This window comes from Terrapene carolina, unplaced genomic scaffold (assembly GCF_002925995.2).
Source record: "Terrapene carolina triunguis isolate 2854851 unplaced genomic scaffold, T_m_triunguis-2.0 Scaffold238, whole genome shotgun sequence".
NCBI classification, from domain to species: Eukaryota; Metazoa; Chordata; order Testudines; family Emydidae; genus Terrapene; species Terrapene triunguis.
Window position 1 is genome coordinate 7510719 of NW_020664589.1, and position 9936 is coordinate 7520654.

The 9936-nt window shown below is 50.0% G+C and overlaps 3 protein-coding genes across 3 annotated transcripts in view; 2 read left to right on the forward strand and 1 right to left on the reverse strand.

The window, feature by feature from the left end:
- Window positions 1-2299: 2299 nt before the first annotated feature.
- LOC112101957 (torsin-1A-like) lies at window positions 2300-7135 on the forward strand. Its single transcript, XM_024192906.1, has 5 exons — window positions 2300-2486; window positions 4042-4310; window positions 5102-5277; window positions 5935-6062; window positions 6361-7135. The coding sequence occupies exons 1-5, from the start codon at window positions 2300-2302 to the stop codon at window positions 6603-6605; spliced, it is 1005 nt and encodes a 334-aa protein (XP_024048674.1). The 3' UTR covers window positions 6606-7135.
- The window catches only part of LOC112102016 (torsin-1A-like), a 22551-nt gene continuing 17896 nt past the window's right edge, over window positions 5282-9936 (reverse strand). The window contains exons 5-6 of the transcript XR_003370067.2: window positions 8437-8500; window positions 5282-5719 (exon numbers count right to left, since the gene is read on the reverse strand). The gene's annotated coding sequence lies outside the window, so the exon portion shown is untranslated. The remainder of the gene's footprint in view (window positions 5720-8436; window positions 8501-9936) is intronic.
- LOC112102017 (torsin-1A) overlaps window positions 9363-9936 on the forward strand; it is a 7018-nt gene continuing 6444 nt past the window's right edge. The window contains exon 1 of the mRNA XM_024193018.3: window positions 9363-9587. Within this exon, the coding sequence (XP_024048786.2) occupies window positions 9407-9587 (181 nt within the window). The 5' untranslated portion in view covers window positions 9363-9406. The remainder of the gene's footprint in view (window positions 9588-9936) is intronic.

The following is a 9936-nucleotide window of genomic DNA, read 5'->3' on the forward strand; positions in this document are numbered from 1 at the left end:
TAAAACTGGGGCTTGCTATTTGTTTTTTTTCATATCCATCCTTAGTTCTCTGGTTATTTTTTGGTGCCATTACCCTCACAAACTCCTGCCTGTTAATTGTTTCTCCAGGACACATGCACCATGCCTACTTATCCACCCATGTTGCAGTGAACACTCCTCTCCAAGTTCCTGGCAGTGTCCTTTTCAGCAATGATGATACCCAGCTCTTAGAGTGATTTTCATCCAAGGTCTCAAAGCACTTTACCTAGGAGGTCAGTATCATTATCCCCTGAGACAGGCGAAGTGACTTGCCCAAGATCACACAGTAGAGCAGTGGCAGAGTCAGGAACACAAGCTGGATCTTGGGGGCCCGATCCAGGTCTCCACTAGGCCAGCCTGCCCCCCACAGGTTTTTCTGTCTGCCTCTTGTTGCCTTGCTCCTCGGAGCACCTAGCACCCGTCACATCAGTACAGGAAATCAAAGGAATGGCTGTACCCATCTTCCCCTTGTTGGCTCAGGTCTCCATTTTATCTCTCTTCCCCTTTCTATCCTCCTCCTCCTTTTTATCCCCTCACCATTTCTATTTCTCCCCTTGGTCTGTTGCCTCTCTCTTCCTCCTGCTCTTATCTCTCTTCCCCTCTCCTTTTCTACTGATCTCCTCCCTGACCGTCAGCCCCTACAGGGCAGTAAAAAGGCTATGTCACGGGGTGCACCACTCACTGCTTCTCTGGCACCTCCTCCTGGTCACTCTGGGGATTAGCTCTCGAGGTCACACCCCTTTCCATGGTCGCACGTGGTCACACATTTGCAGCTCCTCTCTCACGCCAAGCACCGTAGCATCCTCTTCATGACTCAGCCCTCTGGCCAGGTCACTCAACGTTCTCCCCCCTTACATGGTACAGTCCCCCAAAGTCTTCCAGTTCACTGCCCCATCAGTGCCACTTCCCCCACGGTGGGTAGAGAAATCCAGGCCTGCCATCTACTCCAGGTTCCAGTCCAGGGACCCTCCACCTGGCAGTTCTGGGCTCTACTCTCCCAGCCCTCACTGGTCTTTCTCTGGACTGTTTCCTACCTTTCCTGGTTCCCCCCTGTTGTGATATACCAACTCCAAACACTCCTCCCTCTTCCCAGGGAGTGACTGCCCCTTTCCCAGCAGCAGCCCCTGTCTGTATAAGCCCCACCTCTTCCTGCACAGCTGAACCTGCTTGCAGTCAAGTCCCTGCTCCCTGGCTCTTCCTCCAGGTGCAGCCTGTGGAGTTCCTAGGCCTGCATGACTAGCTTAACCCCTTCGAGTCCTGTGTGGGATGGACACCCCATTGCAGGCGAGCATCCCCAGCCATCAGCGGGTGAAAGGGAGACACCAAATCTTTAACACAAGTCTTGACGGATAAATAAAGCTGGCTGGAATTTTTCCAATTAAAAGCTTTTTTCATTGAAAAATAAGATTTAGTCAAAACCGAAAGAAACCACTTCTGTCAATAATATTGGGGCGGGGGGGGAGGGGGAGAGATTGTTTAAAAAAAAAAAACGGTATTTGATTTTTTTTAACTAAACCTGAAATTTTTCCACAGGGGCAAAATCATTTTCAGAACACCTTTACTGGTCATTGCAGAGAAAATTATTTCAAATGTTTGTCCAGAGGATGAATTCGTTTTCGAGCCTACACACATCCTGTTCCTCATCTGGGACTTTGCATAGCCTCTCCAATCGACCAAGCCGTGCAGGGCATGGGGACTGGAGCTGCCCAGAACGATCCTGAGACACCTTGCCAGGGCAGCGCTGTCAATGGAACCTGCTCTGTAGAGGGCTTTACTTTAAAAAGGAACAAGATGCTCTCCACCCTGGTATCTGCTGGCAAAAGGTTCAGTCCTGCAAGGTGCTGAGTGCCCTCCACTCCTGCAGAAGTCAGTGGGATTCAAGGAGCTCAGCACCTCATGGGATCAAGCCCCAAACGTGCAGGGTCTTGAGGCTTGGCAGCAAACACACTAGCAGCTCCCTCTAGAAATCTCAAGGCTGGGATCCTGTTCAGCTGCTGCATGGGAGCATGAAGGAGTGGGCCGAAGAAGCTTGCGCCCCCTCCCGCCCCCCCAACAGGGACATAACCCGGCTCAGGATGGGACTTTGCCCTTAGACTAACACCAAATATAATAATGTGATGATGACTCAACTCTTGTTATTGCATCAGTGGCTTATCCAGGCTAACGGGAACTAGCCTCCAGCTCTCAGAACATCCTGAGATTGCAGAAACACATCAGGAAGTCATGTTCTGATGCTTTCCCTTTTGCTTTCACCGAGCCAGGCTGGCATTCAGCTCCTGCCATGAAGCTTCTGAACATGGCTGGATTCTTCGCTCTGGTGCCCACTTTGGTGTCAGCTCTGGAGCCCATCACCACCTCACTTGCTTTCTGCGGGGCCGCGGTCATGTGGCAGCTCTTCTCCCCTGCCTCCTGGCTCAAGTGCCGCTTCCTGGAATGCTGCAATATGAAGGACACCCTGGACATCCCAGGTAATCGCAGCAGCAAGCGATGACGCGGGCGGAGGAATCCAAGGGCCCTGCTGACCTCGGGAATGCTATTGCATTCTGGGGGAAGGGATTCTAACTGGGGAAGTGCAGGCTGCCTTTTCAGGCAGCGGTTCTGATGGGAGAGGTCAGCTTTCCTTCCCACCAGGGCAGGGCTCAACCTGGCAGAGACTGGCCAGGGAATGGACCTTACTGCATGCCCCAGCCATCCTGGCCATGCCCCTCTTCCCATTCCACGGGTCTTCGCTGGCAGAGAAGAGGTTGCAGATGCCTCATGTCACAACAGCTTTTCCTTGATGGACTTTTCCCTTGCCAGGAATCCCCTGCTTTATGCTGGCATAATCCAGGAGTGAATTTAAGGCCGTGAGCTAATTAATCCTCCCAATGCCCCTGCTTCCAGTTGAGCACTCAAACACCGCACAACCGGGAGTGGCAGAAACTTCCTAAAAGTTTGTGTGTGGGGGGGGGGGGGCAGCGGTGCCTGAACCGTGCTTGCCCCCCGTGCCGCCACTTTTCCCTGATGCCCTGTCCCTTCCCCCAAGGCCCCAGTCTCGCACTGCCTCTCCCCCCAAGACCCCGCCCCCTGCTTGCTCCTCTCCACCCCCTCGCCCCTGTCACTTGTAAAAAGCGGTGGGGCCCTGGCCCCCCCTGCACAGAACCCAACATCACTGGTGAGAATGTTAGACGCACGAGTCAGGGCTAGGGGTCGGATAACAACTCAGGACTGCTAGGTTCAGAGTCCCGGGCTTTCTCCACTAGCCCGCCCTGCCTCTGAGCCCTGCCGCCTCTCATTTCTGTGAAGCAAGCAGCTTCCTCAAAGAGGAAGTTGAGCAGCAGTTCTCGCCCTGCCTTCGGGGCATCAGTGCCGAGAAGTGGAAACCGAGAGGATCAATAAATGGCCTGTTGGAAACTTTCCATAAACCATGAGCCTAGCAGCCTAGGAAATCCCCTTTCTTGTGTTTTCAGCACCAGTAACACCAGGCCTTTAATTAACCCTTTCCCTGCAGGACTATGCTGCAGATTCTGAGCCAGATCCTTTGCTGGTGAAAACTAGCATAGATCCATTTACTTCAAGGTACACAGATTTCCTCCGCCTATAGGCAGTGTTCCTTGAAGTGCTTTTTGCCACTGAAATGTCAGCTCTTCTTTGAGAACAGGGGGGGAGCAAGGGAGACGTCTTACCTCACCTATTAGGTACCTTATATGCCACCAAGGTGGTTAAAGAGGATCCAGGAATTTCAACAAGCACATCCCCCCAGAACCACAGGATCACATCCCAGGGCCGTGTATGAGGCACCAGCTCCAGTGATAGTCCTATCGGGAGTCTCCAGGTATCCTGTGCAAGCGCTTGGCTCCCATTAACAGCCGCTGACGGCCAGATACAGGGAGCAGCTCAGTGCCTACAGCTCCCATTACACAGGGAAATGGCCCCATGATAATGCTAACTGGGAATGTTCTCCCCATCTGCGGCTCAGCAGTAGCATGGGGAGGGAGGGTCAATGAAGTGCTTCCTGACACTGACCTCCCATCATGCCTCCAGCCCTGCAGATGGCTTTGGAACAGAAAGTCTTTGGACAGCACCTCGCCACCCAGGTGGTTCTGAAAGCACTGAGCGCGTACTCCAGAGACAAACAGCCCAGGAAGCCCCTGGTGATGTCCTTCCATGGCTGGACTGGCACTGGCAAGTCCTTTGTCAGCAAGATCATTGCACAGAACCTGTACCAGCGTCATGAAGCAAGGAGGAGGTTCGTTCATCAGTATGACGCAGTCTTGCATTTCCCACACGCTGAACATATAAAGCAGTATAAGGTACTTCCTTTGTGACTCTACTCTCCTAATGAGGTGGATAGGTCAATAATCCTGCATGCAGATCACATATGGGGGTGTGTGTGAATAACACTGCCCAGGGAATTTCAACATCTCTGCTCCCACCGTGGGCATAACCAGACCATGCAGAGGGGAGTGAAAAATTATACAAAGTTCGCCAAACGTGTTGAACCTTTCCAACTTGGGTTGGTTCAATGTTTGAACTGAGGTCCAAGCCAGTTCTTGCTTTAGCCACACAGTTTGCCCCAAATTTATTACTGTAGGTCCTACATAAACACTGGACTTTTTAAGAGGATTTAAACATTCGTCACTAGATTATAACATTTAGGAAGTAGGTCAAATTTGAAACCTATTCTATCTGACTATATTCTTTCAGCGAACTATAGCTCAAGGAATCTATAGGCCTCATGTACAGAGACATAGAATTTACCACATCACATCAGATTATTGGTCCATCTTTTTCAGTATTTCTGCCCCACCCCCCGGCCCTATTGAACCAAAGCTCCCATTGACTTTAATGAGTTCAGGATTAGACCTTCCGGCAACAGTTAAACCTAATGTTTCATGGAAGTCAATATCCAGACAAATACCTCGCCGACACACAATGGGAGACTCTAACACGTGAGATTTGATTACCTTTACGTATCACTAGCATTACATTAATAGTCCCTCCGAGCTAGAGCACCGGTGGAATCCCCCACGAAAAAATAATCCAGCTCCAATCTTGATTTCCAGCTCCCCCTGCTCACCGACCATCTTGCCCGTCCCCACAGGAGCAGCTGCAGAATTGGATTCGAGGGAATGTTAGCGTCTGTCCGAGGTCGCTTTTCATTTTCTCTGAAATGGACCAGATGCCGCATGGTCTGATTGACTCCATCATGCCGTACCTCAGTGATCGCGAGGCTATCAATGGCGTCTCCTACGGCAAGGCCATCTTCCTCTTCCTGAAGTAAGGAAATCCAATGGTTAGTGAGTAACTGTGACCCAACAGAGTCAGCAAGGGCAAAGGGAGAAGCAGGTGCTAATAGGCTTTCACCAGGCTACAGTTTGATTGCCTGGGTTTGGGTGCCTCGCTGTACACGCTCTCCTTGGTCACCGAGAAGAGACTGTCCATATGTGGTAACTGAATCTGTCCAACTCTCATGTCAGTCAGAAGAACTTATACCTCTACAATTATTCAGAGTGAGAGGATCTCCTTCCTTCAGGACTGGTAGAAATGTTGCCGTTAGCCACTCCTCCGGTACCTTCTCTTTCTCCAATACCTTCTTATATATTTTTCCTAATGGTTTGACAGCACTTGTCCGACTGGCTTTTAGCAGCTCAACTTTATATTGTCTATTCTTACAGCTTTCCCATTTGTAACTGCTTCACTGTTCTTTCCATTTCTTCTTCTGATGGATACATATAGAAAGATACATATTGAGAGTCCATAATATTGAACAGAATTCATAAGTTGTGCATAGATTCCCCAAGTCATCATACCCACCCACTGAGGGCTCCTTCCATGCATGGATCTAGGGGGTACAATCTGGCCCTTTGCGTTGTTCCTGAGATAATACTTTGCTGAGGGTCATTCTGATGATCCAGTTCATTTCTCTCCTAACAGTAACGCAGGAGGGGATAAGATAACAGAGGTGGCGCTCGATCATTGGAGGAGGCAGAAGGGAAGAGAAGAAATTCCCCTGACGGACCTGCAGTCTATGCTATCTGCCGAGATTTTCAATAACAGGAACAGTGAGTACTTCTGAGCTCGTGAGGTCCATGGGATCCCATGTGTATTGTCCAGCCCCAGTTCTCTGTGGAATGACCCATGCAGTACTGGTACTTAGCAATATATTCCTGAAACATAATTATTTTAAAGAACTCAATTGTAAACCTCCCCACATAGGTCAAATAGTGTTTGTAGAGTGCTTTCAGATCCCCAGATAGCAGGCTTTGTAGAAGAATAAAACATTGCGGTGACATGTGGTCATTCCAGCTATGCACGGACAGACATACCTCTCTCTTCCCTTCTCCCCCCCCCCCCCCCCAGGTGGTTTTTGGAATAGCAAGCTGATCCAGAAGAACCTGGTAGATTATTTCATCCCTTTCTTGCCCCTGGAATATAAACATGTGAAAGAGTGCATCCAAGAGGAGCTGCGCTACCAAGGCCACCAAGAAGATGAAGACCTCATCATAAAGATTGCCTTAGCAATGTCCGACTATCCCAGTGAAGATAGAATTTACTCTAGCAAAGGTTGCAAAACTGTGGCCTCAAAGGTGAACCTGGATACCTAGAAAGGCCAAGTGCTCAAGGACAAGGAGGAAAAGAAAGCAAGTCTCTTTCTCCTTCTCCCACCAGTATCTTCTCAGACTGTAAGCTTGTTGGGGCAGGGAACTTCCCTTTAATATATCTAAAGCCCGTGGTACACTGGGACTGGAGAGAGAAGATAACTTTCTCATCTCAGCATAATATAGTACATCCTTTCCCTACCTTCAAAACATGCTGCTGTAAGTAAAATAAAATTAATATGGTATTTATTCTTAACTATCTCTCTGGATTCTTGATAAACCTCCCCTATTGAGACCAGAAGAAGGCAGTACAGAGTAGGCAGGGCAGATATGCCTGCCTTGTTTTTCCAGGGATATGAACAAAGGAAAAACAAAAGCAACAGAAGAAAAGGGACCCAATATACAGAACTACTGAATCAGGTTTGCTTGCCCACTTAATTCCTCACCAGTCTCTATTAATGATGATTGTGTGAGCTTTTGATTTTAACAGCAAATCTAGAAAACTCTGGTTATGGACAGAGGTTTGCTAGAGAATAGGCCAGAGGTGCTACGGTTTAGAATGATGCTCTAAAAAGCTTGGAGCCCAAATAAGCCCCTACACACTTCTAAGCTTTTTGAAATCTTCCCTAACATTTTATTAAAATATTTTTAAGGATCCTGTCAGGGAAATTCTTGGGGCAGGATAAGGGAGGGGAAGAAGATGAGTTTATTGATATCTGCCAAAATACCCATCAGCTTAGATCCTTAAATGTACATGCACCAATTACACAGAGTGTTTCCTTCCTACAATTCACTCAGATGGTATAATGAAGATATATTAGTCAGTTATGCTTTTGGTGCATGTCAGTTTAATTTTCTAACCTCTTGTTGCAATGTTTTGGTTGCAAACACACTAGGGAAATGTTTGAATCCAAACAATAAACGCTTTTTTATATTGAGTCAAACAAATCATGAAAGGTTTCTGTCAGTGTCAGGTTTTGAAAAATTACTTTTTACACCACCTACATTTTTTCCCTGGATTAACACTTGATAATTTCCCTGTAACTCCTCCCTGACAAACCACCAACAAAGAAAGTATTTTTAGCACAAGAAATATGACTCTGATGGAACTGAAAAGAAGGCAGGACAAAAAAGCAAACCCCGAGGTTACATAAAGACTTGTCTGCCAAGAGGAAATGTACAGTTGAAAAATGCAGAAGCCACTTCATTTGGACAGTTTGACACCCATTAAAACTTGCAGAAATAAAACAGAGGAAGCAAAAAATACAAAATGAAACTTAGTAAAGGGGAGGAAATGGAAAGCCTGATTCTAATCTCACACCCTTTTACACTCAACTGATTTAAATGGAGTAACTTCTGATTTACACCAATGTGAATTTCCAATTAAACCAAGGGGAGTCTTTTTGCTGATTTCAGTGGGACTTGGATCTAGCTAAATGAGATCAGAATGAGCCCCAGAGTTCTTAAACATACACCAAAGGTGACTGGGGCTAGTGATCTGTGCACAATAGTGACTCAACTTCACTTCTGCTGAAATCCTCATCCATGCTTCCACCTTCACTCACCTTGTCTATTATAACTCTCTTTTCTATTGTCTTCCAAACTGTCAGTTCACCAGAAGCTACTTGCTTTCTTAACTGTACAAATAAACACAATAATGTCACCCCCATCCTCAAACAACTGTACTTGCGACGGCTGGAATTTTAAAATGAAATGTTCCTTCAGGCTCTTTTCTCTTGGTGGTTGTAGGATTTAGTGCGGTTTTGGCAGTCCCTTGTGTATTTACCCCGGCTGGTTCACTGTTTACTCTCTTTTGTAATAGTCTGCAATGATTTACCTCTCCCATCTGCGGGTGTTGGCACAGGGCACTCTGCTGCTGCTGCAGACGTGTAGCTTTCAAACTGTAATGGTAAACAAATAAGAGAGAAGCACTGTTCAGACAGGTTCAAACTATTCCAGTGCATGATGGGGAAAGGTATCAGCACTGACACTTTACATGCAAAGGAAGGTATCTTCTGGGCTGTGAATAGGGAGACCAGACAGCAAATGTGAAAAATCGGGACAGTGGGTGGGGTAATAGGAGCCTATATAAGAAAAAGACCCAAAAATCGGGACTGTTGCTATAAAATCAGGACATCTAGTCACCCTAGCTGTGATAGACACATATGCAGGAGAATGCCTGTGGGATCAGAGAAAGGGTGCGACTCTGCCATCATGGGAACCTTTGTGGGAGGCTGGGGATTGTGATGATAACATTTTACTCTGGCGTCATCACGTTGCATCGTGAGGAGAAAACATTCTTGCTGGCGTCACAGATGGCGACGAGCTTTTCAACTGGTCTCTTGCTCCCCCAGGTGTGGGGTCACCAGCCCCCCCCCCCCCCGAGCTGTGAGGAAAACAGGCTGTAATATGCACCCCCACCCCCTCCAGGGAGGATGGGAAACCACCAGGGGAAAGCAGGCTCCTGAAGGGAGCCAGAAGCCAGCGCACCGCCTCACCTAGGCTTGGGCTGGGCAGAACATGTGTCCCTGTCCCTCCCAAGCAATTTCCTGCATCCGCCCCTCACAAAGATGGCAGGAGGAAGCGTGTGCGTGCGGGGCGGAAACAGCTGTCGTCCGAACGCTCCCTCCCACACTTTCCAAGCAATGGGAATCTAACTCCCGCCCTCCCAAAGATGGCGGCGGAGCGCTACGCGTGGCGGAAGTGCTGGGCACGGCGCAGGGGCCGTCGGGAGTTGTAGTTTCTACCGGGCCCTGGCGGCGAGCCGCTGCCTCCCTCGCGGACGGGGCCGGCCAGCTGAAGCCGCCATGCAGCTGCAGCTGGGGCTGCTCTGGCTCCTGGTGCCGGGCTCGGCCGCGCTGGAGCCCATCAGCCTGAGCATCGCCATCGGGGCGGCCTCGGTGCTCACCGGCTACCTCTCCTACCCCAGCTTCTACTGCGGCTTCGTGGAGTGCTGCCCCGGGGAGCGGGACCGGCCCAATACCACCGGTACCGGCCCGGCTGGGGCAGGGGACCGAACCCAGAGCCGGGGGAGGGGGACCGGCCCAATACCACCGGGACCGGCCCAATACCACCGGGACCGGCCCAGCTGGGGCAGGGGACCGAACCCAGAGCCGGGGGAGGGGGACCGGCCCAATACCACCGGGACCGGCCCGGCTGGGGCAGGGGACCGAACCCAGAGCCGGGGGAGGGGGACCGGCCCAATACCACCGGTACCGGCCCGGCTGGGGCAGGGGGACGGGGACCGAACCCAGAGCCGGGGGAGGGGGACCGGCCCAATACCACTGGTCCCGGCCCGGCTGGGGCAGGGGGACGGGGACCGAACCCAGAGCCGGGG

Bases quoted from the DNA above. Each gene is read 5' to 3' on its own strand.
- LOC112101957 (XM_024192906.1), top strand. From the start codon at position 2,300: ATGAAGCTTCTGAACATGGCTGGATTCTTCGCTCTGGTGCCCACTTTG. The intron at 2,487-4,041 runs GTAATCGCAGCA...TCATGCCTCCAG, and splicing joins GGACACCCTGGACATCCCAG to CCCTGCAGATGGCTTTGGAA. The intron at 4,311-5,101 runs GTACTTCCTTTG...CCGTCCCCACAG, and splicing joins AACATATAAAGCAGTATAAG to GAGCAGCTGCAGAATTGGAT.